This window comes from Pipistrellus kuhlii, unplaced genomic scaffold, assembly GCF_014108245.1.
Source record: "Pipistrellus kuhlii isolate mPipKuh1 unplaced genomic scaffold, mPipKuh1.p scaffold_m20_p_4, whole genome shotgun sequence".
NCBI lineage: Eukaryota > Metazoa > Chordata > Mammalia > Chiroptera > Vespertilionidae > Pipistrellus > Pipistrellus kuhlii.
Genome location: NW_023425540.1, coordinates 83,706,045 through 83,733,008, shown reverse-complemented (window position 1 = coordinate 83,733,008; position 26,964 = coordinate 83,706,045). Strand labels below are relative to the sequence as shown.

Below are 26,964 nucleotides of genomic sequence, written 5' to 3'. Positions count from 1 at the left end.
GGACCATCATGACTTGACAGTATCTGAAAAATTTATAGATTTGCGTTGAGGTTCTAGGTGATTACTTTTTAAATATCTCATTGTGATGGTTTTGATTACTTGGCAAAGCTCATCATTTGTCAGCAAGAGTGGATTAATCTGTGTGTCAAACTGTCTAGTAGATTTCTGTTTTTTTGGCCTCCACATCAGATCTCTCCAGATCCAGTTAATGATGGTTCCCCCAGTAATTTAACCGATGAAGAGATCCTCTTAGGAGATGGTGTCAATACTGCTGTTTCGTGCCTCTGTGCTTCATTTTTTGTATTCTTTCTAAACTTCTGTGGATTATATACATACTAGAGGCCCGTTGCACAAAGATTCATGCAATAGGCCTTCCTTCCCCTGGCTGCTGACACCCAGGATCCAGGCCTTCGCTCTGACTGCTGCCTTCTGTCTTTGCTCCGGCCAGAGCCTTCAGTCTTCACTCTGCCTGGAGCGCCACTCCTGGAGCTCCCTCTGCCCCCTGCCCTCCCCCTCATAGCAGGCTCCACACCTGCATGCGTGCTTCCCAGAGGCCTGGAACGTCGGGGGTGGAGCTGCTGCCATCTTTGTTGTGTTAATTTTCATATGCACCCCTGATTGGCTGGTGGGCATTGCAGAGTGACAGTTAATTTGCATATTTCTCTTTTATTAGTGTAAATATACAAGAATCTTTCTTTGCAAGATACTCTTTTCTTTTAATTTACATGTAATCTTTTTAAAAAAATAACAACATTTATTTTGATTTCAGAGAGGGAGAGAGAGACAGAAAATCATCAATTGGCTGCCTCCTACATGTCCCCCACTGGGTATGGAGCCCACAACTTGGGCATGTGCCCTTGACTGGAATCGAACCCGGGACCCTTCAGTCCATAGGCCGACTCGCTCTATCCACCAGCCAGGGCTGCAGGACACTTTTTAAGCCACTGTCTATTATTGTCCATGTTCACTGAAATAAAGCCACTTCATGTAATCTGGAAATCCATCTCCCCAGTGTCTGATGACCCCCTGCAACTGCAACACCATGGGCATGCTCAGATGAATGTGGCTCCCTTGTGGCCCCCAAACACTGGGGAGGAAATCCCAGTCTCCCCTTAGACCAGTGGTCGGCAAACTATGGCTCGCGAGCCACATGTAGCTCTTTGGCCCCTTGAGTGTGGCTCTTCCACAAAATACTACAGTCTGGGCGAGTCTGTTTTGAAGAAGTGGCGTTAGAAGAAGTTTAAGTTTTAAAAATTTGGCTCTTAAAAGAAATTTCAATCATTGTACTGTTTTGTTTTGTTTTTTTAAATATATTTTATTGATCTTTTACAGAGAGGAAGGGAGAGAGATAGAGAGCTAGAAACATCAATGAGAGAGAAACATCGACCAGCTGCCTCTTGCACACCCCTTACCGGGGATGTGCCCGCAACCAACGTACATGCCCCTGACCGGAATTGAACCTGGGACCTTTCAGTCTGCAGACCGACGCTCTACCACTGAGCCAAACTGGTTTCGGCGCAATTGTTGTACTGTTGATATTTGGCTCTGTTGACTAATGAGTTTGCCGACCACTGCCTTAGATCATCCTAAGTGAGAATGTGTGTCCTCTAGCAAAGCTTTAAAGAAGGCAGAGACCTCATGCTTGTATCTGTCATCTTTAAGTCTCCAATGTAACTTGTATTTAGTGTATTTATCCCCTAGAAAGCTTCTGGATTGCAAAAATAGAAAAGACACGTTAGTAAGCATTTTCTCCAAAGGTTTTTTGTTTGTTTGTTTGTTTTGTTTGTGTTTTGTGTTTCTTTGTGTGTGTTTTTTTTACCATTGACAAAAGTGTTAGAGCTGAAACCGATTTGGCTCAGTGGTAGAGTGTCGGTCTGCAGACTGAAAGGTCCCAGGTTCGATCCGGTCAGGGGCATGTATGTTGGTTGCGGGCACATCCCCGGTAGAGGGTGTGCAAGAGGCAGCTGGTCGATGTTTCTCTCTCATCGACATTTCTAGCTCTCTATCTCTCTTCCTTCCTCTCTGTAAAAAATCAATAAAATATATTAATAAAAAAAAAAAGTGTTAGAGGCACCTCTCACTGACAACAGAGTGGTGTTACCAGACAGCCCCCTGAGTCAGTGGGAGAGGGCTGTTTCCAACCTCAATCCTGTCATCTGATATAAATAAATTTATACTAGAGACCGTGATGTATTGTGGTAAAGCCAATTTATTAAAGCAATTAAAGCAAGCAAATTTATTAAAGAAGCATGGCAAGCAAATCTGTCATCCAGCCTAACACACACAGATGGGCTCTCAGCTAATCTGAAGAGCGAGTTGGGTGAGGGTCCTGTAGACCCTCCTGTCTACAGGCTTCAGAATTCCTTTGCTGAATATTTTGGTACAGGTTAATTCTCAAGGTCCCTTTTTACTTTGTTGTGGCCTTCCCAGAATTCTGGAGAAGCACCTGGCAACTTGATCTCGCCGAGCTTCAAGACTGCTAGCTTTTCTGCTTAGGGAATAAAACGGCCTTTCCCCCCATTTTCTCCTCCTTCCTCCATCTCTTATTAAGGAGGTTTTTAACCATTTGCTCTCAAGGGTCCTTGGCTGGGAAAGATAATGGCTTATTTACAAGCTGGCTGCAAATTGTCAACATTGTTTGGCCTTGTTTTGACTTTCCTGTCTCAGTTTCCCTATTTTTCCTGGCCTGGAATCCTATAACAAAAGGAGAGCTTATACTGCAGATTCTCTAATAGCATTTTGTTCAGTGTCACTTTTTTATAATGTTGAGGGGAAGAAATCGATTCCTAGCCTGGGCCACCTGTGGAGTTTGCATGTTCTCCCCATGTCTGCAGAGGTTTTCTCTAGGGACTCCAGTTTCTCTCACATCTCAGAGATGTGCATGTGGGGAGAATGAGTGTCTGCATTGTCCCAGTCTGACTGCGTGTGGCTGTGTGAGTGGCCTGGGAAGAGCATTCTGTCCTGACCTGCCAGGGCAGGCAGCCACCTGTGACCCTGACCCAGAATAAGTGTGTTAGAAAAGAATGATCTGCCTGATTTTTATTCATGTTTCTTAAATGTTTAATATTAGAAGTGTTTTTAGGTTTTTATTTAGAAATGTGTGATGTTTCTGTGACCAGAGATATGCTATAGGAACTTAACTCTTGTATATATCAATTGAGCCATAGTAAAATTGGTTTCATTTTATGTCATCTCACTGAAAGTCAGTTTCCTAGAACCTTTCGACAATGGTAAGTAAGAACTTGTATTTGAATTGCAGCTCCCTTCTCCCAACCCTGCTTTCTCTGTCTTTCATCCTAACTATAATATCTGAGAAGCTTTTGGGTTTTCAGGGGCTGTTATTTCTGTGGTTATTACCTGGTATTTACACCATACAAGAATATTCAAATTTATCTGTAGATCTGATAACTGGAAAAAAATATATGAAGGACCTATTGCTTTTCCCATATTGACTGTGTGTGGGATGTGTGTGCCAGAGAGAGAAAGGCGGGAGGGAAGGAGGGAGAGGTATTCAGGACTTATGAGAGAGACAGGACAGTTCTAATAGTCGTAATACATTCAGCTGGACCTCCCAGCCCCTCCCTAGCTGTGGTCCCATCCAGTAGTGACCATAATGACTGTGGGCACTAACACTTAGCCCTGATTGAGTGGCAGGCTCAGCTTTTTATGTGTGCTTACTCATTTCATCTTCACAAAGACCCACACAGACAGGGGCTGCCATCTCAGGCTCTCAGGGAAACAGAGAGAGTCTCGATGAAGTAAAGTTGGGACTTGGCCCCTGGTTTATGTGTTGGAGTCAAGTTCACATACCAGCCTGTTTTGAGAGGGACTTCCTAGACAGTCCTCAAGGCTGCAGGAATACAGAACCTCAAAGGCATGGCTCAAAAACAAACGGAGCAGGCCTATAATTTTAGTGTTAAGCATATTTAATTATACTCTTCCTTTCAGAGGTGTGGAGCCTCATGGTTTTAACATGGCAAGTTGACCAGGGTTCCCCTTTCCTCAACCATGCTCCACAAATAGAGGATGATAAACATTTGAAACGTTAACCATTTTAATATTTTAATTATCTATGGTGTTTTTTTGGTTTGTATTTTTAACTAACTGCCTTGACAGAATAAATCTAGCTACATATGCTTAAGCAAGAGAGAAAACCGTTGAGAGGTGCAATTTGATATCTAGGCTTTCATTGGAGCATGTGTTCATGTTCACGTGTGCATTTTACTTGCTGGTGATTTACGAGAACCCTCTAATGAGAAACAGATGGTCTCAGAAGCCGTGAACTAAAGTTCATAATACTTAGTTGTTTATGGGGAGAAATATGCATAATTTTCTCTTCCCTCTTTTAGGGAGAAGAAATATTTTTGGATATGTTTGAAGACGAGTACAGGAGCATGACAGTAAGTGAGGGGCCAGAAGCACCTGTGTTCCCACAAAGCTTGCCCAGCCAAACCAAGAGAGGGATGGAAGGAAGGAGGCATGGAAGGAGAGAGGAAGGGAGAGAGAAGAGAGGAAAGGAAAGGAGAGAGGAGGGAGCACTTACTTGGGGCTTTTTGCCCAGATTGCAGAGGTTGGTAGGGAGGTAAACTGGAAATGGTGATCCCCGGCACTGAGGAAATTTCAGATGACATTCACTCTCCCTGAGCTGGGCTGTGTCCTAAGACAGGTCAGGAAGGTTCACTTTGATATGAGTAGTATTTGATTAAGGACTTACTCTGTGACAGGTGTGGAAAGCCTGTGACACATGTTAAATCTCTCATCCCCCTGCCGACCCAGCGACCCAGCGGAGTAGCTATCATTAGCCTCTTTTTACTGATAAGGAAAGGAGAGTCAGCTTAACCCTTTGCACTCCGAACCATTCTGGACATTGGCTACCAGCTACTCGACGCTACTTTGCGGCAGACACGTGCGTTGAATTAACTCAATTCCCCGTGATCACTAATAAACTGCCATGTCCCCCCTGAGAGGGGACATCCGAGTGATATGCTAGAATTCCGATGTCCCCTGAGAGGGGACAGCGGAGTACAAAGGGTTAAATGAGATGCCCACATGTGCCAGCCAGAGAGGGGCAGAGCAACTCGCCCCTCAGCCCCAGCCCTTCTCTCTACATTATGCCACCTCTTTTGCCGTGCCACCAGAATGTTCTGAAATGTTCCTTGAGTTGCAATGCCAGCCCAAAGCCTTCCTTTTTTGCATCCAGCAGGCAGAATTGTGGGAAAAGATAGGTTTAGCAGATTGCAGCTTTCTCAGGTTTGCTCCTTTCTCTCTGCATCCCCAGCACCTGCCCCTTAGTTGGCTCTCAATAAATAGATGATAAATGATTTTTTCCGTGGAAATTACTCACCGAAAAGTGAAGTGATTCGGGAAGTTTATAATAAGCCTAAGTGTTTAAAGTGTCCAAAAGAAAAAGGCAGGCAGCATGCACTAAGTGGCTCCCTGGCCCATTCACCAGGTTTCCAGACAGCTGGGCCTTCACCACAGCCTTGCCCTGCTTAGTTAGCTCTGGTTAGGAGGGACAAAAAAATGTGACTGAAGCCCACATTCTAAAAGACACAAAAATAAGCTTGTGGTGCTTTAAGGAGTAAAATGAATTCTATAGAAAATGTACCTTTGTGAAATGTCATTCCTTTATGATGCCAGGCATAAATGAAGTGTCACTGTCCAACTTGTGTATAGTAAAGGGTCAGTACTGATGCAACAGTTTCAGGAGGGGAGGTGACGTTACAGTGTCTTAGTAATCAGAGACGGTGGTGTGGAAGGAGGAGACAGCTCTGCCCCTGACCGGCCCAGTGGCTATGGACATCTGCCCTTCCTCTGAGCTCAGTATCCCCCTCTGTGATAGGGGACCACACCAGCACCCACCATCCAGTAGGAAGTGAGCCTTGTGGTGCCTGCCACTTAGCAGATGCTCAATAAGTGGCTTTGTTCTGTTACCCCAGGTAAGATGCTAAGGGGGCAAGGAAGATAGGGGGGGATGTTGGTGCAAATCATAGGAGGTCTAGAGCCAGGTAAGCCTGCGTCTGTGTCTTGGTTCCGCCACCAGCCCACTGAGTGGGCCCAGATCCATTCCTCAACTTCTCTGAATCTATTTTCTCATTCGCAGATTGGGAAACATTCCCTCTGCAGTTGTTGGGGAGGGTTAAACAGGATCCTACATGCAAAGCCTTTAGCTTGTTGCCTGCCCCGTAGTCCGCTCTCCTTAAATAGAAGCTGCAGTCACTGTAACTGTCATCATAGCTGAAGTACTGAGAGGAGGAGGTGGACAGCAGTCACGTGGGCCAGACCACCCTGAAGGGACCACAGTAACAGGACCAGCCTCCTTCCTGAGGACCCCCTCCCTTCTGGGTGGAGGGGAATGAGGATGAGAAAGCAAAGCTTTTCAGAGCAGGGAGGCCATTTCTCAAGAGCGCCAGAGCTGTCACTTCAAACAAAGGGGAAATCTGTACCTTAGAAACCAAAAAAAGGCCATCTCACACACCTGCCTGCCTCCAGGCTTTTCCTAGGTCTTAATCCAGGGTTCAGGTGCTGAACTACCTGTGTGACTTGCCCTACCCCCTTCTCCTTCCAGTGAGGTCTCTGTGATGTCTCTCTTCCAGATGAAGCCCATGAACGTGGAATATCTCATGATGGACGTCTCCATCCTGCTGCCCCCCACGGGCACGCCACTGACGGGCATTGACTTTGTGAAGCGGCTGCCATGTGGTGACGTGGAGAGGACGCGGCGGGTGAGTGGGCACTGGATCTGGCCTCTCCTGGCAGCTGTCTGCCAGAACCACTCAGGGCAGGGGAGAAAGGTCTCTGATCAGGTCATGAGTCTGCCTTCCCACACAAGTGCAGATAGTAGGGAGACAGACAACACCTGCTACACCCCGCAAGAGGAGAAACTTCCCCAAGCAGCTGCCCTCTGCTAAAGCAGGGATTGGAATCCCATTGCATTTGGCACCGGGGTGGGTTGCAGGCAGGCTGCCTTCCTGGTGCAGCCCTCTCCCCTCCCCCCGAGCTTGGGAGAGGAAGCCAGAGGCCGGGTCTGCAGAGGACGTGGGGGAGTGAGCAGAGCTAACAGTGCAGGTGGGGCTGGCGTGGAATCAGCCCAGAGAGGCTCAGGATACCCCACGATGGTGTGATGTTAAGGTATCTGAGTGATCTCGGGGTGAGGCACAACAATTGAAATGGTGGTTCTTGCCGGCCTGCGGGAGAGACCTGTGTGAAGGGTGGACTAGTTCTCAGAACCCAGCTGGAGTGTGTGCTTCCGTTATCAGCGTTTTTTTCTGAAGCAGTCTCGCGGGGCTGTTCATGGTATTTTATCTCCCTCGTAAGATTACACTTTCTTTCTTAGAAAGCACCAAAACCTTTTCCTAGAAAATCATTCTCTGGAGACGTGAATGCTAGTGGATAAATTAGTGGAATTCATTGCACTCAACTCTCGTTATCGGCCTGTATCTTTCTGTGAGTTAATCCTCTTGTAACCAGAGCAGCTGAGGTGTTTTAGGTTTTGGATTATGAGAAGCAGGCGGGACCTGCTAGATCTGCCTCAGACCAGAGGTTCTGTGGCCTTCCTCTACCCCTCTGGCAATTTTGCCACAGAGGCCTGGGGGGGGGGGGGGGGGCGGGAAGCAGAGGAAGTGGGACCCATGTGTCTTAAGTCAGTCCACGTTCTTTGCAGTCTGACCAAACCCACAGGCCTCACCACAGAACACGCCCTGTCCGAGCCAGTGACGCCTGCCTTCCCTGTGCTCCCAGCCAGCGCTGCAGGCCCTGCAGCAGGCACACGATTGTGTTTGTGGGTGGTGGTGTTTGCAATGGGCATTCTTGGCATCAGCTTTTACAAGAGACTGGTTCTGACAGGTGTGAGTCATAGCCTTCATGGTGCAGGCACGCTCACCCTTAGCCTTGGGTTGTTCTAAGACAGTGGTCTGCAAGCTCATTAGTCAACAGAGCTAAATATCAACAGTACAACGATTGAAATTTTTTTTTGAGAGCTAAAAACCGACTTCTGTGCATGGGCAACGAAGTTTCAGCCGCACTGTACGTGCACACCCACAGGTGGTATTTTGTAGAAGAACCACACTCAAGGGGCCAAAGAGCCACTGTTTGCCGACCACTGGTCTAAGGGGTGCTCCCCAGCAAGGTGACAGTGAAGCTGCCCACCCGGTTGGGCTGCATGTCTCTGAGGTTCTCTAGTCTTTTGAGCCAGAAGGTGCAGAAGGCTGCCACTCTGGGCTGCATCCTGCCTCCTTTCTGGGACATGGTCCATCAGGCATTGTTAACACTCACACGAGTTCCCATTCTTTATTATAAAGTGGATTGTTCATAGCAGTTCTTTAAATGAATTTTCTCACATCATTCTACAACTGTCCTAAGAGGTTGTCATTACTATTATTTTCATCTTACTGAGGAAGAAACTGGGGCACCAAGAGGTTAAGTTATTTGCTCAAGGTCACCCAGCTATTAAGTAGCAGAGCCAGGCCCAGCTGGTGTGGCTCAGTGGTTGAGCATTGGCCTATGAACCAGGAGGTCACAGTTCAATTCTTAGCACATGCCCCCCCAGTTGCAGACTTGACCCCTGTAGGAGAGTGCAGGAGGCAGCCAATTAATGATTCTCTCTTACCATTAATGGTTTTTTAAAAATATATTTTTATTGATTTTTTACAGAAAGAAAGAGAGAGGGATAGAGAGTTAGAAACATCGATTAGCTGCCTCTTGCACACCCCCTAATGGGGATATGTCCGCAACCAAGGTACATGCCCTTGACCGGAATCGAACCTGGGACCCTTGAGTCTGTAGGTCGACGTTCTACCCACTGAGCCAATCTGGTTTCAGCTCACTATTAATGTTTTTATTTCTCTCTCCCTCTCCCTTTCTCTATGAAATCAATAAAAATATATTTTTTTAAAAGTAGCAGAGCCAAGATTCAGCTCAGTTGGGGTGGCATCAGAGCCACTCTGACTCACTGCTCCCTTCATTGTATATATTAGTGCTACTCAGCACTGGACACCAGGGATATAAGAAACAAGGAATCAGAATCTAGAGGGTGAGGGTGGGAAGAGCAGCATCAACCCATGTGGCTGGGGCTGTTAGGAACGGAACATGGGGTCAGGCCCCTAATCTATCTGGGGAGAGGCAGGGAGCAGACACAAGAGGGATGTGGAACATTCCAGCACCAAGCAGGGACTGTGGCTGGAGCGAGAGTGAGGGAGGCTACATAGGAAGTGATGAGTCGAGGGGCTGGAGGAACAGGGTTCTCCTGAGACCCTTGGCCCTGTTAGCAGATTCCTGACACCGTGCTCTGCTGGCTTAGGGCAGACAGTCCCGATCCACAGGAGAAATGAGAGAAACTCGAGGCTGAGGCATATGGCAGAGGAAGGGTTGCCTGGGCTTTGGAGTTCCTGCTCCCTGGTAAGCCACTCTATCGATCTAGAAAGCAACATGTGCCCGCCTTGCCAGAGATGTGAGGACTCAGTGAGAGGCAGAAACACTGGAAACCAGTGACAGTTCCTGATGACAGGGGTTTGCTTCTTCTCATTGCCCTTTACTTAGCTGCAAGTTCCCGGGGCTGTGCTGCCCACCTCCCTTGCCCCAGATATGTTACATAGTCCTAACTAATACCTGAAGCATGGACAGAACCTCTGGGCACATCTGGGCTTCCCTATGGCCTTTGATCGGCTTTGTCTATCTGACAAGTTTATATTGAATAAAAGCAAATCCAGGGCCCATGGATTAGAGCCAGGGAGAAGGTTGGTATTAAAATAGGTTGGCCACCCGCAAGCACAGCCATCCAAGAAACTTCCCTTGTTTACTTCAAGAATCAATTTCTGTTTTTAGTCTAAGTATAGTTGGCATACAATATTATATTAGTTTCAGGTGTACAATATAGTGAAGAATTGGTTTCTGAATGGGAATTTCCACCACTTACCTCAGTCCAGTTCCTATTGCAAGGTAGCTAGCTATTTGGAATCCTCCAGAAGCTTAGCTCCTCAGCCTGTTTCAGACATGAGAGCGCAGCGGTGTGCTTTGAATTTGAACTTAAGGAAGTGTATGGTTTAGCAAGCAATTGAGGGCTTATGTGGTTTGTTTCAAGTTCTTTGCTTGTATCCAAAGAACATTCCATTTCATCTTTTGGATTCAAAGGCTTTTTTTTTTTTTTTTTTTTTTTTCCTACTAACTAGACTTTTCTAACTCTAGGATGCTGAGCGTTTCAGAAATCCCACCCTTTATTTTCCTTAGGGACTTGTGAGAGAAGTTCAAACAACCAGACTAGTGAATCATTGCTAACTTGTACACTGTTCCTTCATACATTCATCAAAGAACCACTAGATTCCTGTGCCAAATGCTGGGGACCAGGGAAAATGTCGCTGCTTCTGAACCTCCCATGAAATCGGGAGAGGTAAAGTTTATTAGCAAGTAAGCAAATGGCAAGTGTGTTGTCACTCTGCAGTAAAGGCTCTGAAGGAAAGGGGGCTGGCACTATGTTAGATATATAGCCATATTTCATAGGAGGAAGGCTCCTCCGACAAGGTTGAGACCTGAGCTGAAACTGAAGAGCGAGAAGGAGGCAGCCATGCAAAGACTGAAAGGAGGCACTTCCCAGATGAAGGCAACAGTGAGTGCAGAGTTTCTGATGGGGCAGAGCACAGCGTGTTCAAGGAGCAGGGTAACTGGAGCAGAGTGAGTGAAGGGGCCAGGAAGAGGGGGAGGGGCTACCAGAGGAGGGATGCAAGGACTCACAGGCCATGGAGAGGCACCTGGCAATAAAGTCATATTTTCCTCATGCATTTTGCAAATTACACTTTTTATTCTTTCATTTGACATCTTTATTAAGCATTTTCTAGATGCTAGGCACTATAAGATGTAAGACTAGGCACTACTAGATGTAAGACTAGTGAACAGATAATATAAGAAAGATCAAAACAGCAAGATTGTTGCTTGGTCATGACAGCTGAGAAGGGAAATTCATGTTGAAATGAGGGTCACAAGAACTACTGGGGTCTGATGAGAACACGAAAGCAGAACCTAAGACTTGGACTGGACTTCCCCCTGTGCCAGGGGTATTTGAGAGAAAGCTCGTCAATTAATCCCAACTCTAGCTGTGTGACCTCAATCAAGTTACTTAATTTCTCTGTGCCTGAACTTCCTTGTGTGTCCTGCCTGTCAGCCCTTGCTCAAAGTAGATGAGAGAGTGACTGTGAGGTGGCAGAGCCCAGTGCCTAGCAGGCAGTAAGCACTCAGGGAATGTTGGCTGAACACTGGTGGAGCATTCCAGCACCTTAGGTGGGAAAGGAATAGTCTTTATTGATCTAAATCTACCAAAGTTTAATGCTAAGGAAAAGAGCTTGGGAGACAATTTTTTGGTGGATATCAAACTCTGAATGTAAGACACTAGCCATTTTTATGTTAATAATCTTGGAAAACATTATGAAGTAGATTATTTGCATAAAGTTTTATTTGTCCCTGCATTCTATTTCCCTGTTCTCTTGTGAAACCACAAACAATTCTTGTTTATCACTACTGGCCTTGAGGAAATAGGATATTTTGCTTTACTTCTTGGATATTTATTATGCATTAAAGAAAATACAGTAGCACCTCATAAAGAGGGGAAAATTTCCCATGATTTCATCAGCCTACACAATCAACACTTAGACATATTTTTGGTCTCCTCCCTATCTTTGCAAACACATCTTAACATGCTTTCAGGGAGCATGTACCATGATTTATCCTCACACCCCTTTCTCTTTCCTTTGTAGAGCAAGAAATTTGTCATGTGTTAATACAATTTTAATAAGTCTACTTTCTTACTGGTGCATAAAAGTCTATCTGGTGGCTTCTGCCATAATTTACTTAGACATTTTTCTGTTGGTAGACATTTTGGTTGCTTGCAGTCTTACATTATTTTCAACTGAACTGTAATGAGCAGCTTCACAGTGTTTTCTTTCTTTTGGCTTATTTCTTTAGGATAAGTTCCCAGAAGTGGAATTTCTGGTTCAAAGGGTATGAATATTTGTGTGTGTGTGTGACTCTCTACATATTGCCAGATTGCTTTCCCAATGGGCTGTGCCCACTCTAAACTGCTTCAGCACACTTAAGAAATGACTGACTTTCACAGCCACGTCCACGGTCTTGGTGGGCTGCTAACCTGAGTGACTGTCGCCTAAACTCAGCAGCTTGCAAATGCAGCAAGGGAAGCAGGGGAAAGGCTCCAGCAGAGCCTTTGATCCAGGACCAGCCCAGGGCTCAGTGTGTCACCTGCACTTGGTCATTGCATGTTTGTAGTGGCCCCATGATCTCAGGGTGGTGGGTCCCCATTTCCAGAGCTTGAGCCTGGGCTTGAGGAATTCATGTTACTTGCCTGAGCCCAAGTTGAGTCAAGGTTTGCCTGACTGAACCCATCCTTCTGCCCTACTCATCCCGAGGACTCTCCTTGCCAGAGTTTGCTCCCCGTGCATTGAAGCCAACTGGAGGAGTTCTTTCTATCTGAGTTTAGTCAGCTGTCACCCTTCCCAATTTTAATCTGCTCTTCCAGAGTCAGTCTTCCTGGCATTCTGTGGAAGCACCTCAAAGAATAATTCTTTTTCAGTATTACTTTTAAATTTGCATGTTTATTTAGCAAAGTAAAGTACTCAGTAAAAGGCTGGATCCCAAGCTTAAATCCATTAAAGGCAAAGGCATGTGGTTGGAAGAACATAGACTTTGGGAGTCTGATTGTTAATTGAGTTACCTTGAGAAGCTGCCTAACATATCTGGGCTGTACAATGAGAAACAAGCAGGTCCTTAAAAGGCTAGAATGAGATGACACAGTATAAGGCCCTCCCCTACCTGGCAGGCAGTGGGTAGCAGATGGCATGGGTATTGTTTTAGGGGGTGGTGGGATGAATTTTATGTCTTCTCCTGGTGTCTTAACTTTAGCAAATTCTCGGGAGTTGTGTCGATGGTCAAGTGCCTGCCAGACGCAATAGCCCCCAATGGAAGCCCAGCTTTCCCCCAAGTGGAGCCCCGGGCCCCGTGGGAACCTGCCTCCTCTCACGTTCATGGGCGTGGGCTTCTCATGCACTCTTCCTGCTCTTAGCAGTTGGAGCAGAAACCAGGAAAAATATTATTGGGAGTTCTACTTTATATATTCATATTCTTCGTATTTTTATTATTTTATTATTTTGTATTCCTGGAAATATCTCCCATCTGTTGCTTGAAGAGCAAAAGCAGATGTTTTACCAAAAAGGTCCACATTAGGAGCCAAGTTTCAAACTCCTTTTACATTGGAAGGCTCTGGTTTTCAGAGTGATGGGTGTAAGCTGCACACATTTGTCTTTCCTCATCCCTGTTCAGGGTCCTCTTGATTTCTCTGCCTTCAGAGCCCCAAGAGGAATGGGTTGTTGACAGTGAAATGAAGCGTCCGCGTAACTCGGACCTGACTGCCATGGGTCTTTTTCTTCTTTCTCCCTCATCTCAAAGCCGTGACTCCCTATTTTCTCAAACTACCACATAGGTTAGGTGCCCAACCACATCTTGGGCTTTCTGCACTTAGGCTGGAGTGAGCATTGGAATGTCTTCTCCTCATGTGCTTGGTTAAGTGACACAAGTGTCATACATTCCTGCGTTCCACCCCAGATCAGCCACTCAGCAGCTGCATAAACTTAGATTTCTTTGCCCCTCCACGGTGTTTCTTCCTGCATAAAATCTTTGCATTCCAGGCGAGTACCACATTGCCTGGCACACAATAGGAGTGCTATAAATAAAAGCTGTTTTAATTTTTTTTTAAATGAAAGCATACCTCTTATTGTTGCAGATGTCTTTATGAAAACTGTACTTTAAAAACTAAGATCAGATCAGTACTAAATGCCACTACCATCACCATCTATAATAATCTATAATAAAAGCATAATATGCTAATTATACCAGACATCCTTCCGGATGACCTTCTGGATGAAGCCAGGGCTGCAAGGGAAGCCTGGGTCCTGGGTGCCTGCCAGCTGCTGGAGGGAAGCCTGGGTCCCAGGTGCCAGCGGTAAGCTGGTGCTGGCAACCAGGGGAAGGAAGGCCTACTCTTGCACAAATTTTGTGCATCGGGCCTCTAGTTATAATATAAAAACTTATCTTTTTCTACTCATGGTTGACAGTAGGTCCAGGAAGTAGGATTGTTCTTCTAGTTTTCTACATTAGGTTAAGTGATTGTCCCAAGGTCTCCTGCTGGTTCCAGGCCAAGGCAGGATTAGTGTTAGGCCTGCCATCGGGCATCTTTACTGCATGGATTATCAGGACTCCTTATTTTGGGAGACACCTTGTCACATAAAGGGCAGCCTCTTCTCTCAGTAGGCCAAGCCTGTAGTCCTCAGAACTGTAAACAAGAGGACCCAAAAGGGGGCTGGAATTCATTTTCCTGTGGCTCACCAGTGGCGACAGTGGTTTGTCCCATGCCTGCCCCCGTGCCTAGCTGGCAACTGACTAGAGTAAAGGATAGCTGTCCCTTTACAGAATACATGTTGGCTGCTTCCTGCCCCACCCCCCAGCTCTATTTAATTTTTTTTCCTTTTAAAAAAATATATATTTTATTGATTTTTTACAGAGAGGAAAGGAGAGAGATAGAGAGCTAGAAGCATCAATGAAAGAGAAACATTGACCACCTGTCTTTTGCACACCCCCCACTGGGGATGTGTCCACAACCAATGTACATGCCCTTGTCCAGAATCGAACCTGGGACCTTTCAGTCCACAGACCGACGCTCTGTCCACTGAGCCAAACCAGTTTCTGCCCAGCTCTATTTCGAGGTAGGGACTACCATCCCCGTTTCACAGATGAGGCCATTGAAACTCACAGATGTGAGAGACCTCATCCAGTTTGGTGCAGCTGGGAGTCCAACATAGATCTCATATGTCTGACTCGGGAGCTGTGGCCATCAGCTAAAGTCAGGGACAGTGGTCCGGAGGAGGCCTCTCCTGTGGGCCGCCCTTCTGCTTCCTGGTTTCGGGTTGGTGGGCAAGTCAGCCCCAATTAAGACACAGGGAGCAAGCTGGCTCGGTGAGGGCTGCTTTCTTCACAAACTTCTCTGGCTTCAGGGGCCTGGGCTTCTGCTTCCCCCCCCCCCCCCCCCCCCCCCCGGAAATGCCTAATGGCCGCACAGGTTTCTTTCATACACCTCTTCCAGGGGCCAAGAATCCCAGGGCTAATGGAGCTGCCTCTGCCCTCAGAGAGCTGGCAGGGGAGGCCTGAGGGGTGCTCAGGGCACTAACATCACTGCACATCTGCCAGGCGCCAGGTGTGCTGCCCTGTCAGGAACACACCTGGTGGAAGGCCAAGAGATCAAGGCTCCAAGGTGAAGGGGCTCATCCAGGGAGGGGGCAGGGCCTTAATGGGGTCTGGCTGGCTCTGAGCCCCATAAACATCGCCTCTCTTCTGCCGCCCCTGCCCCTACGTTCAGTCGGTGGGACCTTGAAATACTTTCACTCATGATTTGGATTTCCAAATTCCGTGCTGGTTTAGTTGAAAGAGGCCTGGTTCTAGCCCACCCTAGAAGTGTGCCTGGGCAGATCATGTCACCTCCTTGGATATCATCAAGGTCTCGTGGCATGAGGGTAAATGTCCTAGCAAATGACAGGTGCTCAGTTGAGGGAAAGTGTCCCACACCTGAACCCGTGGACATGGATAACTGAAAAGAGGCTGTGCCTTTGGCGGTGTTTTGTTTTTTTTTGTCTTGCTCTGAAAGCACCAGAGCCATGATACTGGGAGAGGGGGAGAGGCGGGCTTTGTTTTGTTTTTAATCCAGTATCACGGTGTGATTTCTCCATGTGGAGCATTTCACCAAAGTGACTGCAATCTCACCTTCCTCTGCTCTCTGCACTGTCCATGCAGGCCATCCGGGTGTTCTTCATGCTCCGTTCGCTGTCACTGCAACTGCGAGGGGAGCCGGAGACCCAGTTGCCACTGACTCGGGAGGAAGATCTGATTAAAACCGATGACGTCCTAGATCTCAGTGAGTTGGTCTCTGAGTCACAGCAGGGGGGGCACTGTGGTGCTGACTCACACGTCACTGCAAGGGTCGGTGCGTGACCTGCATGTGTACTGGGGTTGATCTGTGACCTTGAGGTAATGGAGTGTGCATGTCCCATAAAACTTTTGAAGAAGGGGACCCAGATTCTAGCCACTTTGATTCTGGGCTTGTGGGTTCTGCTCTCTGGAGGTTAGGCGGAGCTGTGCAGGTGGTTTGCCAAAGAACTGTGCCAGGGCTTTGGGATCTCTGTCCTCCATGCAATCATAGCAGCATCAATTTGATTGGTTTTGTCTATTAAGGGTTTTCTGTATGAATCCAACAATTAAAGGGTTCTGCTGCTTTAAGAAAGAAAAAAAAAGGCTTTCAAAAATGCAAATCACACCCTGATCAGGTCTCAGTTGATTGTAGCATCATCCCATACACCAAAAGGTTACGGTTCAATTTCTGGTCAAGGCGTATACCTGGTTTGCAGGTTCAATCCCCAGTTGGGGCATGCATGGGGGAGGCAACATATAAATCTTTCTTTCTCTCTCTCCTACCTCCCTCCCCCAAACATATTCTTGGGTGAAGATTAAAAAACAAAAGGAAGAAAATCACCAGTATTTAGACATGATAAAAGCTTTGGAGGCCAGAGAACTGTGCTCAACCTGGATCCTTGGGTTATTTATTTAATACATTGCAGCATGAGGGTGAGATTTAAAGGAGACAAAAGGTATAAAGCCTGGTTATTTTACCATAACCCTCCTCGTGTGTCTTGTGTCTATGTAGCTCTCTCTTTCCTCGATTTACTAGGGGGCAGACAAGATGGTTTTCTGATTCTTAAAGGCATTGTAGTATATTCGGACTCTAGTAATAATGGACAGAAAACCCAACTTGACCAAATGTGCCTAGTATATAACTATTCTCAGGAAATTGTTTTCAGTATCACTCATGAATTAAATGAGGTGAAGCATATGAAGAGCAGAGTAAGTGATTATTGTGAGTTTACCTGGCTGTCTAGCTTCTTTTTCTGTATCTTTGTTTATGTTCTTTTCTCCTTTTTCTTGGAAGAACAAAGAAGCTATGTTCTCTCTGTGCTCTGTGCCCATCTCTTTTGGCTTTTCACTTTTGAGAAATGGCCATAGTGGATTCTGTAAGCATTTAAATTGATGGAGTTTTCTAGAGAACTACAAACCAGTCTTTTTTCTGATTTGATCCAAAGAAAGAAAGGGAAACAGCTTGTTTTAAAGGGCTACTGTATTCTGTTTGAAAATGGAATTAAATTTTATGCTGGGAACTCACATTTCCTCCCTCTCCCGCCAAGAATAGCCTGCTGAAATAAAGGTTAAAAGTATTTCACTTATCAATTTTAATTGATTAGATTGCTAGTTGAGATCACTTAACTGAGCCTTTTGGGGTGATTGGCCATTAAGAAAGTAATGGCTTTCTATCTTTAACCAGTCTAGTTGCAAATTACGTCTTTTTTAAAGAGGATGCTACCCAGAAAATATTAGGAATTACGGATTTTGCAAGTACCTGGCACAGAATAAGATCTACATGTGTTGTTGACTTGTGTTTGGGGGTGTGTGTGTGATTATTTTTAAATGCTGGAGCCTCTCACTTTCCACTGGGGAAAAATTAGCAAGCTTTGCATTTCACAAAATGTCCTCTGTGTATACAAAATGAAGGAAGCATCATAACGTAGGTGAAAGCATTTGTATTTACTAAATGATTGGAAGCTGGGTACACTTCTTCTGAGCTTAGTGTTTTGTTTCCCTAACAACAACAACAACAACAACAAAAAGGAAGCTGACTCAGGGAGAAATGTTTGGGGTTGGTCAGCTTTTGTCTAAGGTGATTTGGCCTGACACACTTAAAGAAATGCTCACTCTGCACTGCAGGAAGAGGTGACAGAAGAGTGTACTTACTAAGCTTGTCACACTTTGATAAGAAACCAAGTATAAGAGTACTCTGGAGCCATCCACGTGCCTGCTGACCAGCAGCAGGCCTCTAGGCCTAGTACGGCAGGTGAGCTCTGGTGGGGTGACTTCTGACAGGGATCATCAAAGATGCATCAACCTGTTATCAGTCCTCAAGAAACTGCTTAAAACCTGTCTTGTTTTTCACTGTAGAGAGTGGTGGGGGTAGAGGTTGAAAACTGGCCACCAAGGAGGGAGGGATAGAGGAAAGGAGGGGAAAGAAAGGAGAAAGAGAGGGAAGGAAAAAAGAAAGGGGAAAGGGAAGAGAAGATAGACTAGATAAAGTAGATTAGATTTCTTTAGAGAGAACAATATGAATCTCCATAAACCCAGGCTTCAGCTTTAAGTTATTACCTGTTTGCACAATCTCATTATATTTGCCCCACATTTCTCAAATTATAATATGCCCCCAACAGTGTATAAAAGCTAATAATAGATATCATATTATTGCATCATATTATTTCATAAATACTTATAATAGATAGGGACTTTGGTTAATCTTTTCATTGAATTGGTTGCCAACATTGCAAATTGCGAGCTTCTCCAGCCCCTCTGCTCCTCTGGGTGGAGTCAGACCTGGGGCCTGTGCTCTCCTGTGTTCTGCCACCCGGGTACCATTGACATTTGTTTGCAGTTTCTGGTATAGTTGCAAGTAATCAGCTTAGTGACCTTGCTTGGGATCTTCATGCTTGTGAGGCCCAGTGGCCTTGCCTTTAAGATGATTCTAAAGACTTTGCAAAGGTTGTTGAAGATCAAATGAGAACATGCATATAAAGCACATACTGTGCTTGGCACATAGTAGATGCTCAGTTAATGAGAGCTGGCTGTCGTAGCTGCTAAGAATCGAGATGTAACTCATACTGTGGGGCACCAAGGGGTGATGTGCCTTTTCTGCTTTAACAATGTTTTAGGAACATATCCTGAAATATTCAAACCAGTACATCGCTTGTATGATGGCAGTGCTTTCCGGGCAAGAAAGGCATTCTGGCTGCTTGGGCTGAGATGAAGAGAGCTGCACCTCCTGTCTAGGCAAGGCACACTGTACGTTCACCAATAGGCCTGCTGACCAGCAGTCCTGGGAGTGCTCTGAGGACAAGCAGGCTTCAAGGAGATGCCAGCTTCCTGCCTGGCTTGGTATTGGAGCCTTTCAAAAGAGTGTTGGCTTTTCACATAACATGGGAAATCATGGTAGGGGAAGTTCCCCCATAATCCAGACATTCTAGGGAGTTACCAGGCAACCGGCATCCACAGGAACCATCTGGTTTCCTTCCCAGCCTTATCCACGTGGGCACTCACTTTTATTTTTTATTTTTAAAAATATATATTTTATTGATTTTCTACAGAGAGGAAGAGAGAGGGATAGAGAGCTAGAAATATCGATGAGAGAGAAACATCCATCAGCTGCCTACTGCACTCCCCTCACTAGGGATGTGCCCGCAACCAAGGTACATGTCCTTGACCAGAATCAAACCCGGGACTCTTCACTCTGCAGGCTGACACTCTATCCACTGAGCCAAATTGATTTCAGCTGCACTCACTTTTACATAGTTTAGCCTTGCCTTGTGCTGCATGCTCCTGATTGTATTCTGATTTTTTTTTTAATTATTTTTTAAAATATATTTTATTGATTTTTACAGAGAGGAAGGGAGAGAGAGAGAGAGCTAGAAATGTCGATGAGAGAGAAACATCGACCCACCCTCTACCGGGGATGTGCCTGCAACCAACGTACATGCCCCTGACTGGAATCGACCCGGGACCTTTCAGTCCGCAGACTGACGCTCTACCACTGAGCCAAACCGGTTTCGGCTGTATTCTGATTTTTAAAACCCACTTATGAAATCCATTCAGTGAAATTCATCCATTTGTTCAATTACATTGAGTGCCTGCTGTATGCCAGGCACAGTGCTGGGAGCTGGGCTGTGGCAGGGAGCTAAAGCCAGACTTGGTCTCTGCTCTTATGATATTATATTTCTAGTTTGACTGGGGAGAGGGGAGCTAAGAGAAGAGCAGGAGAAAAGGAGCACGACTTTTCAGGTGGTTCTGTGGAAGAAATGAACAGGGTCCTGTGCTAGGGAGTAACTAGGAGGAAAGACCTGATAGGTTGGTTAAGGAGAGGTGCTGTATAGGAGGGACCAGGAGATTTATTTATTTTTTTTTTTGACCAGGAGATTCTATCGGAAAATGCAAGATGAGGCCCACCAGTTAGAGGTGATAGAGAGGTGAGGCTGAAAGGTGGGACAAAGCTTGGTGAGTCCTAAGATCCTAAAGGAGGAAAGGAGCAGGGCAGGGAAGGCCTAAGATGAGCCAGATCTTAATTCCAGTGTAGAGGGAAGCCATTAGCCCTAGATGGTTTGGTTCAGTGGATAGTGTCAGCCCACGGATTGAAGAGTCCCAGCTTCAATTCTGGTCAAGGGCACATGCCCGGGTTGCAGGCTCAATCCCCAGTAAGGGGCGTGCAGGAAGCAGCCAATCAATGATTCTTTCGCATCATTGATGTTTCAACCTCTCTCTCCCTCTCCCTCTTTCTAAAATAATAAAATATATGTATTTTAAATCTCCAGCCCTGGTCAGGGTACATGAGGGAGGCAACCAATCGATGTCTCTCTCTCATACCAATGTTTCTCTCTCTGTCTCTCCCTAAACTCAACAGAAAAAACAAACAAAAATTATAGGGAAGCCATCAGAGGGTTCCTGCAGGGACACTTGTCCTACAAGTGCACTTCTAGTACTGTAACTGCCAGGTCAGGCGGTGCCAACGGGGGCCTGTGAACCATGCCAGGGCTAGAGAGGCCCCAGAGTTTAGGGTTATGAGCATGAACTTGGGAGCCAGACTGTGTCCAGGATGAAATCCCAGCTTTGCCCTTTGCCACTTGCCAATGTGTGACCTTTGACCAGTAATTTAATCTCTTGATGCTTCAGTTTCCTCATCTGTAAGATGGGAGTTGTTGGGAGGAATAAATGAGTTAGTATTTATGAAGTGCCTAGAACACTGCCTGGCACAATTGCAGGGGGGTCATTTCGGAGGCGGTGGCAGGTTCCCGTAGGCTGATGATAGTGGAAAGAGGGATGGGGACACAGTTTGGGGGAAGCATTTTGTGACTAATGCACCATGAGGATGCTGGAGAGTTAGCTCAACTCTGGGTTCTGAGCTGGGGAGCAATCAGACAGCAAAGGATGAGGGGATGGTGATTATGTAATCAGAGGCCCAGTTCTGGGGAAAGAGATGGTTCCAAACAGAAGATGAGAGGTGAGTTGGTGGCCAGGTAAGAGGTGCCAGAAGGCCACTCGGCCACGATGTCCAGGGAGTGAGTTAGAAACCTCTTCTCCATCCTCCACGTTATTTCAGATTTCAGAATTGCCGTGTTTAGTAACTTGGGTAATATTCCACTCATGTTACCCTGTGAAATGGTCTCATGTAACCATCCCACAGCTGTTGGCACTTCCACTTCTGCTGTGTTGTAACCAAGGGGGCTGTTCCTCAAAGGCCTTGCAGCAGCTTGTTAGAATCCTAGGTCCAGCAGTCTGTGAGAAAGCCCAGCCCTCCAGACAGATGTGCTCAGAGAAGCAGGTCTTCATGCTCTAGATCTGATTCCTCACTGGACACATTTGCCAGGGCTGTGGGCCTAAGAATATGCAGCATAGTATGGAAGGGGTTCCCAGACCTTGGGACTTCACAGCCCAGGGAAATGCCCAAACAAAAGTAAAACCCAGCAAACCTCTGGGGATGGGATTGCCAACTCTTTATTTCACCAAGTAGTCATACTTGGAAAACAGCATTCATGCACTATCATTTCATAAAAGAAAGTACAAAACATCATTTCAGAATGAGGGACAGTCTTTCCAAGAAACAGCAATGGAACTAACTATAGGCCCATGCACTGGGTTTTAATGGGTGTCTGTTAAAAATCAAGTGCAGATCAATGACAAGAGCAAAAGCCAATGTCTGTTTTTTCTGATTCATTTTCTTCTGAGGGAGGCAAGTGCTGATCACAGCATTGCACAGACCAAAGTCAGATGCCACTGTGCTGAGCTCTGTAGGAGCATGACCTGCCCAGAGGTCAGAGAGACTTCTGAGGAAGAGAGACCCATCTGAGGGCAGGGTGTGGATGTGGGTGCGAGGAGGAGACTTTGGGAAACCAAAGGCCCTGGGGCTAATGGGGAGTTGAGGAAAAAGAGAAATAGCAGTGTGGCCAGAGGGCAGGGAGGAGATAAATAAAATGGGGAGGAGATCTCCAAGTGTGCAGGCCTTGCAGATCAAGCATGTCAAACTCAAAGAATATTTTTGCAGCCCAGCCAATATAATGGTATGTAAGAAGTGTTTTAATAAAAAGTTTGTAACTTAATTTTTACAATATCCTGTTATACATTATTACTAATAACGAGCTACAACATTCGATAATGATTGATTACTATAATCTGTTGCATTCATTTCCCTTAACGTGCCTTATGCACAGGCACACCATTTCTCTCCACCAATACTAGCAGCGAATATTTTACCACCCAATTGCCATGTCAGTAGTCTTGGACTGACTTGTTTGGTGTGAGCAACAGGAAATATTTTGCTTTCGGAGAACAAGAAAAATAGGTTTATTTGCATTATGCATATTAATATATGGAGTTATTCAGTGTCTAATAAGTTAATGTTCAAGAAAAGATATTAATTTTTATTAAAATGTTCTATTATTGTATGTTAAAGCTTACTCATTTATTTCAGTTCTTTGTATTTATCGAAATAGATAGATACGTCTCTATTGAAATAAACATATGTTTCTCTGAAAATTGAAGCTTTTTTTTTTTTTTTTTTTTTTTTTGCAGTCACATAAACTCAAATCTTGTTTATTTGGCCTTTGAGTTTGACATGCTTGTTGGAGATGTATCAAAGATTTGATTTTATCCTAAATACAGTGAGAGGAGTTTTTAACCGAGTGACATAATCAGATTTGCGCCTCAGAGCCCCTTGGGCCTCAGTGTGAAGAGTAGATTTATGGACCTGGTGGGAGCAGATGGTTGCAGCAGAGAGCTCCCTTGGGATGTCAAGCATGCAAGAACCATCTTATAGAAGTGTCCCAAAGGTGGTACCCATGTGTTTCTCACATACCCATGGCGAATTGTGCTTGGGCGCTGCTGTGTTCTGCTCTATGGCCTAGCGCAGGGATTCTGTTTCAAGGGGGCCCATCCTGTTTGATCTAGTTTGTTCCCTGGAACCCAAGCCATCATGCCTTTGAAGCTAATTATTAACAACAGTAACACTATTTCAGTTGTGCTTGTCCCTTGGCAAGGCAGGCTGCTGTGGACCTTCCATCTGCTCTCCTTCTGGCTGTTTCTAGCCCGGACCTGCCTCGTGAAGGGTATGGTGGAACATTGGGTCCTAGAAAAATACAGACTTAAGAGAGGACAGAACTGGCATCTGATCCTAGCTCTGCCTCTTCCTTGCTGTGTGACCTTGGACAAATTGATTAGCCTCTCTGAGCCTAGGTTCCCTCATTGACAAAATGAGAGCAGCAACGCCCATCTTTGCAGGATTATTCTAAGGCAGATCAATAAGCTGTGTATAGTGGTTATAAACTACTGGCACTCAGGCAGATAGGACCACAGTTGTAGGCTGATGGAGCTCTTGTCATTAAATTTTATATTAGTTGCCAACATTTTAAAATCAGGATATTTTATTGTACAAACACGGGTATCTGTCACTTTGAAAATTGGATAGTCTTATCCATGGAGCCTCCACACCCACAGGCAGCAGTTGGCTGCCTCTCTTCCTGGGCATGCGCCCTTCTCACTATCTCACTCTGTCTCCAGCCATGAGCCTCCACTTAACCCCAGAACTGAGGACCCAGCTGCCTGCTTACCATGAACCCAGCACCTCACGCTTACCATGAACCCAGTGGAACTTGATCTTCTCACAAACCTGCCTCCCACAGCCTTTCCACCGCCCAGTTGCTGGAACTCCATCCTGGGGCTCATAGTTGACTCTTTTCTTTCTCTTAAACTTAACTTTCAGGATACCTATTGGCTCTCCCTTCCAAATACATCCAGGTTCTGACCATCTCTTCCAACTCCAGCCCTGAACACCTGGTTTTGCCCCCAACATCATTTACCTGGATTGTTAGAATAGCCTGTCAGCCAGTCATGGCTTCAGCCTTGTCCCCTATAGTTAATTCTCTACACTGTAGAGACACTGTATAGGGGACACTGTAATACAGTGTCCAATGTTATCCTCTTAAAATATGTCAGATCATGTCCTGCCTATACTCGAAGTAGTCTCCAGTCATTCAGACTTGTTTATTAGATGGTCAGAGATCTTTACAGCTATCTACAGGCTTAGTACTATCTGGCACCACCTGGCTTTCCTCTGCTTCCTCGCTGTTCTTCAGACACACCAGGCATGTTCCCACCTCAGTGCCTTTGCTCTGTCTGTGCCCACCTGCAAACTGCTCCTTCTGCTGGGGACTCTTACTAGGCTTATAGAAGCCCCGTGTGGCAGCCATACTTCAAATTCTCCCTCCATGTTTGAATTCTGGACCAAGTTCCTTTCTTTATTATTCCTTTGTTTGTGGATAAACATGAATGTGAATGTCATGAATGACTGCAGTATTTCCTCACTACCCTAGTTCCTGTCACCCTTCATGCTTTGTCCTGGTGCCCTTGCAGGCCAGAGCTCTTAGACCATGTGGAAGTCCCTGGCTGTCTCATCTGGCTACCTAGAGATTTGTTTCCAGCAAGAGTGTTATGAAGCTCCCCAAGCCAGTTATGTGGTTTGAGTGTAAGTCCCTGAAAATGTGAGCGCATTGATTTTCTTCTCTTGTGGTCCTGTCTGTCAGTTCTCTGTTGCCTTCTTTTGCTGATGTTCCAGTCGTTGTCACGTGCCTCATCTTGGCGAAAATTAGAAAATAGCATATAAATAATGCAGTCTGTGAAAGACATATCCAGAACTTTTTATAAGTGTGAATGCCATGGAAGATCAGAAATATGGGGGGAGAGGGCCGGGGTGCTATCCTAGATGATTAAAAGGAAAGGAGACATGACAGCTGTCTACTCGGATTGGGTCTTGGATTGAGAATTGTGTCTTTAAAGGACATTTTTCTTTTTTTGTAAAATTGAAAAGATTTACATATAGCTGTGATTAGGTAATAAAATTGAGGTTGGTATTATACTTTTTGGGTATGATACTGCTGCTGTGGTTCTGTGAGAGATGTCGTTAGGAAATGTGGGTTGAAGTGTTTAGGGGTAAAATGTCATGCTGCCTACAGCTTTGGAATGATTCACAAAATAAAAATGTGTAAGTGTGTGGGGAAAATGAGAGAGGACTCAAATCCAGCTAAATATTAATTATGAATCCAGGTGAAGGGCATATGTATTATTCTTGAAACTTTTCTGGAAGTTTGAAAGTTTTCAAAATAAAATCCAAAGGAAGTATAGCAAGAGGGAAATCAACATTCGAAAATCAACATTCTTGAAAATCCAACATTTAATGAATGAGGAATGTAATGTTTAAGAACTAGGATGTAATGTTGAGGGCCCTGGATTCAGAAAAACCTGGGTTTGAATTCCAGCTTTGTGACCTTGAGCAAACTAGCTAACCTCTGAGCTTTTTTCACATCTGTAAAGTGGGGGTGATTGTGCTTGCTTCAGGATTTTTCTGTAGATTAAAGGAGAGAATCCATCAAAAAATGCTCAGTAGCATGTGGGGCATTTGTAATAGTGTGAACAACAACAAAAAGTTGCAAAGAAAATTTTAAATTAAAAAAAAAAAAAACTCAGCAGCATCTTCCATGTGCGGAAGGAAGCTTTCCTAGTAAAAACAGTCACCAGCTTTTGTCATCTGGACTACACTCATTTCTTATTAGACTCTTTTCTCTGTAGGAGTTCTGACAAAGCCAAGCCTCCTCCTCTGTCCATGGGATTCACAGGCTTGCTAATTAGATGGTCAGTTTCTTGGAAAGATGACTTTTAGGAAAGTGGGTACTGGCTGACTGGGGAAGAACTGAAACCTCAGGGAAGGCTTGATTCAGACCCAGATGGCTCCTTGGGGGCAATTTAGTTCAAGTGTTCAGGCCTGGAGCTCCTAAGAAGTGGTTTGTGTAGTGCTGACGCTGAAGTGGACCAATGTTGTTAACATGAAACCCCAGAGGCAAGGATGGAGATGGCATTTGAAGCCCACTCTCCAGGCAAGTGTGGTTTGTGGCTCTTCGGCCTACACTTTCCCACTGTGTTTTGTCTTTAAAAGTAATGCAGTCCTTGCTGGTGTAGCTCAGTGGATAGAGCATCAGCCCGCTCACTGAAGAGCTCGTGCAGGAGGCAACCAATAGATGTGTCTCTCTCACATTGATGTTTCTCACTCTCTTCCTCCCTGCCCTCCTCCGCCTCCCATCTTCCCTTCCCCTCTCTAAAATTAATGGTAAAAGCACCCGTGGGTGAGGATTGACAATAACCACAAAGGAAGTGCAGTCTACACTGGGTCTCCTCACATGTAGACATGTGGCAGAGCACCATGGTGGGCACCCCACCTGCCTGTCACCTGGCCCGCCAACTCCTGAACCCGCTTTACTCCACATCTAGGAAGTCACTAGGCATTCCACCTCTGCAGCTCTGACCCCTCCCCACTTCAGACTCTTCATACCCAGTGTCTCCCTTGTGGGGTTCCAGCCCATGGTGTTGCCCCACTGGTCTACCTACCCTGCTGTCTGTGTCTAAAAGACACAGTTATCCCACCATCTCTTCCCTGCTGTAAACTTCCTGCCTTCTGTCTCACTGTATCTGAACCCCCTGGCTGTGATGCTGCCTACATGCCCTTGGACACAGCCTGCCTGCTGCTTCCCACCTGTAGCCCTTTTGCCCCGGCTGTGCCCTTTGCCTGGCTTACCCTCCCATACCTCATTCCCAACCTCCACCCTCTTCACTGCAGAATTTGGTACCTCCCTTCTCCTCCTCCTTCTCTTCCCAAGCACCTCACACATGCACTGAACACTTTGTTTTCTAGCCCTAGTGCAAGGCACAGGGCCTGGCACACAGTGCGCATTCGAAGAGGGC

The 26,964-nt window shown here is 45.8% G+C and overlaps 1 protein-coding gene across 12 annotated transcripts in view; it reads left to right on the top strand.

Moving 5' to 3' along the window:
- The window catches only part of CLEC16A (C-type lectin domain containing 16A), a 225,113-nt gene that overhangs the window by 99,807 nt on the left and 98,342 nt on the right, over positions 1-26,964 (top strand). For 9 of the 12 annotated variants that reach the window (XM_036411080.2, XM_036411083.2, XM_036411076.2 and 6 more), the window contains 4 exons: positions 4,350-4,400; positions 6,597-6,725; positions 11,950-11,985; positions 15,838-15,958. In XM_036411080.2, coding sequence (XP_036266973.1) covers positions 4,350-4,400; positions 6,597-6,725; positions 11,950-11,985; positions 15,838-15,958 — 337 coding nt within the window. The remainder of the gene's footprint in view (positions 1-4,349; positions 4,401-6,596; positions 6,726-11,949; positions 11,986-15,837; positions 15,959-26,964) is intronic. The other 3 variants (XM_036411081.2, XM_036411082.2, XM_036411079.2) reach the window with 1 other exon arrangement.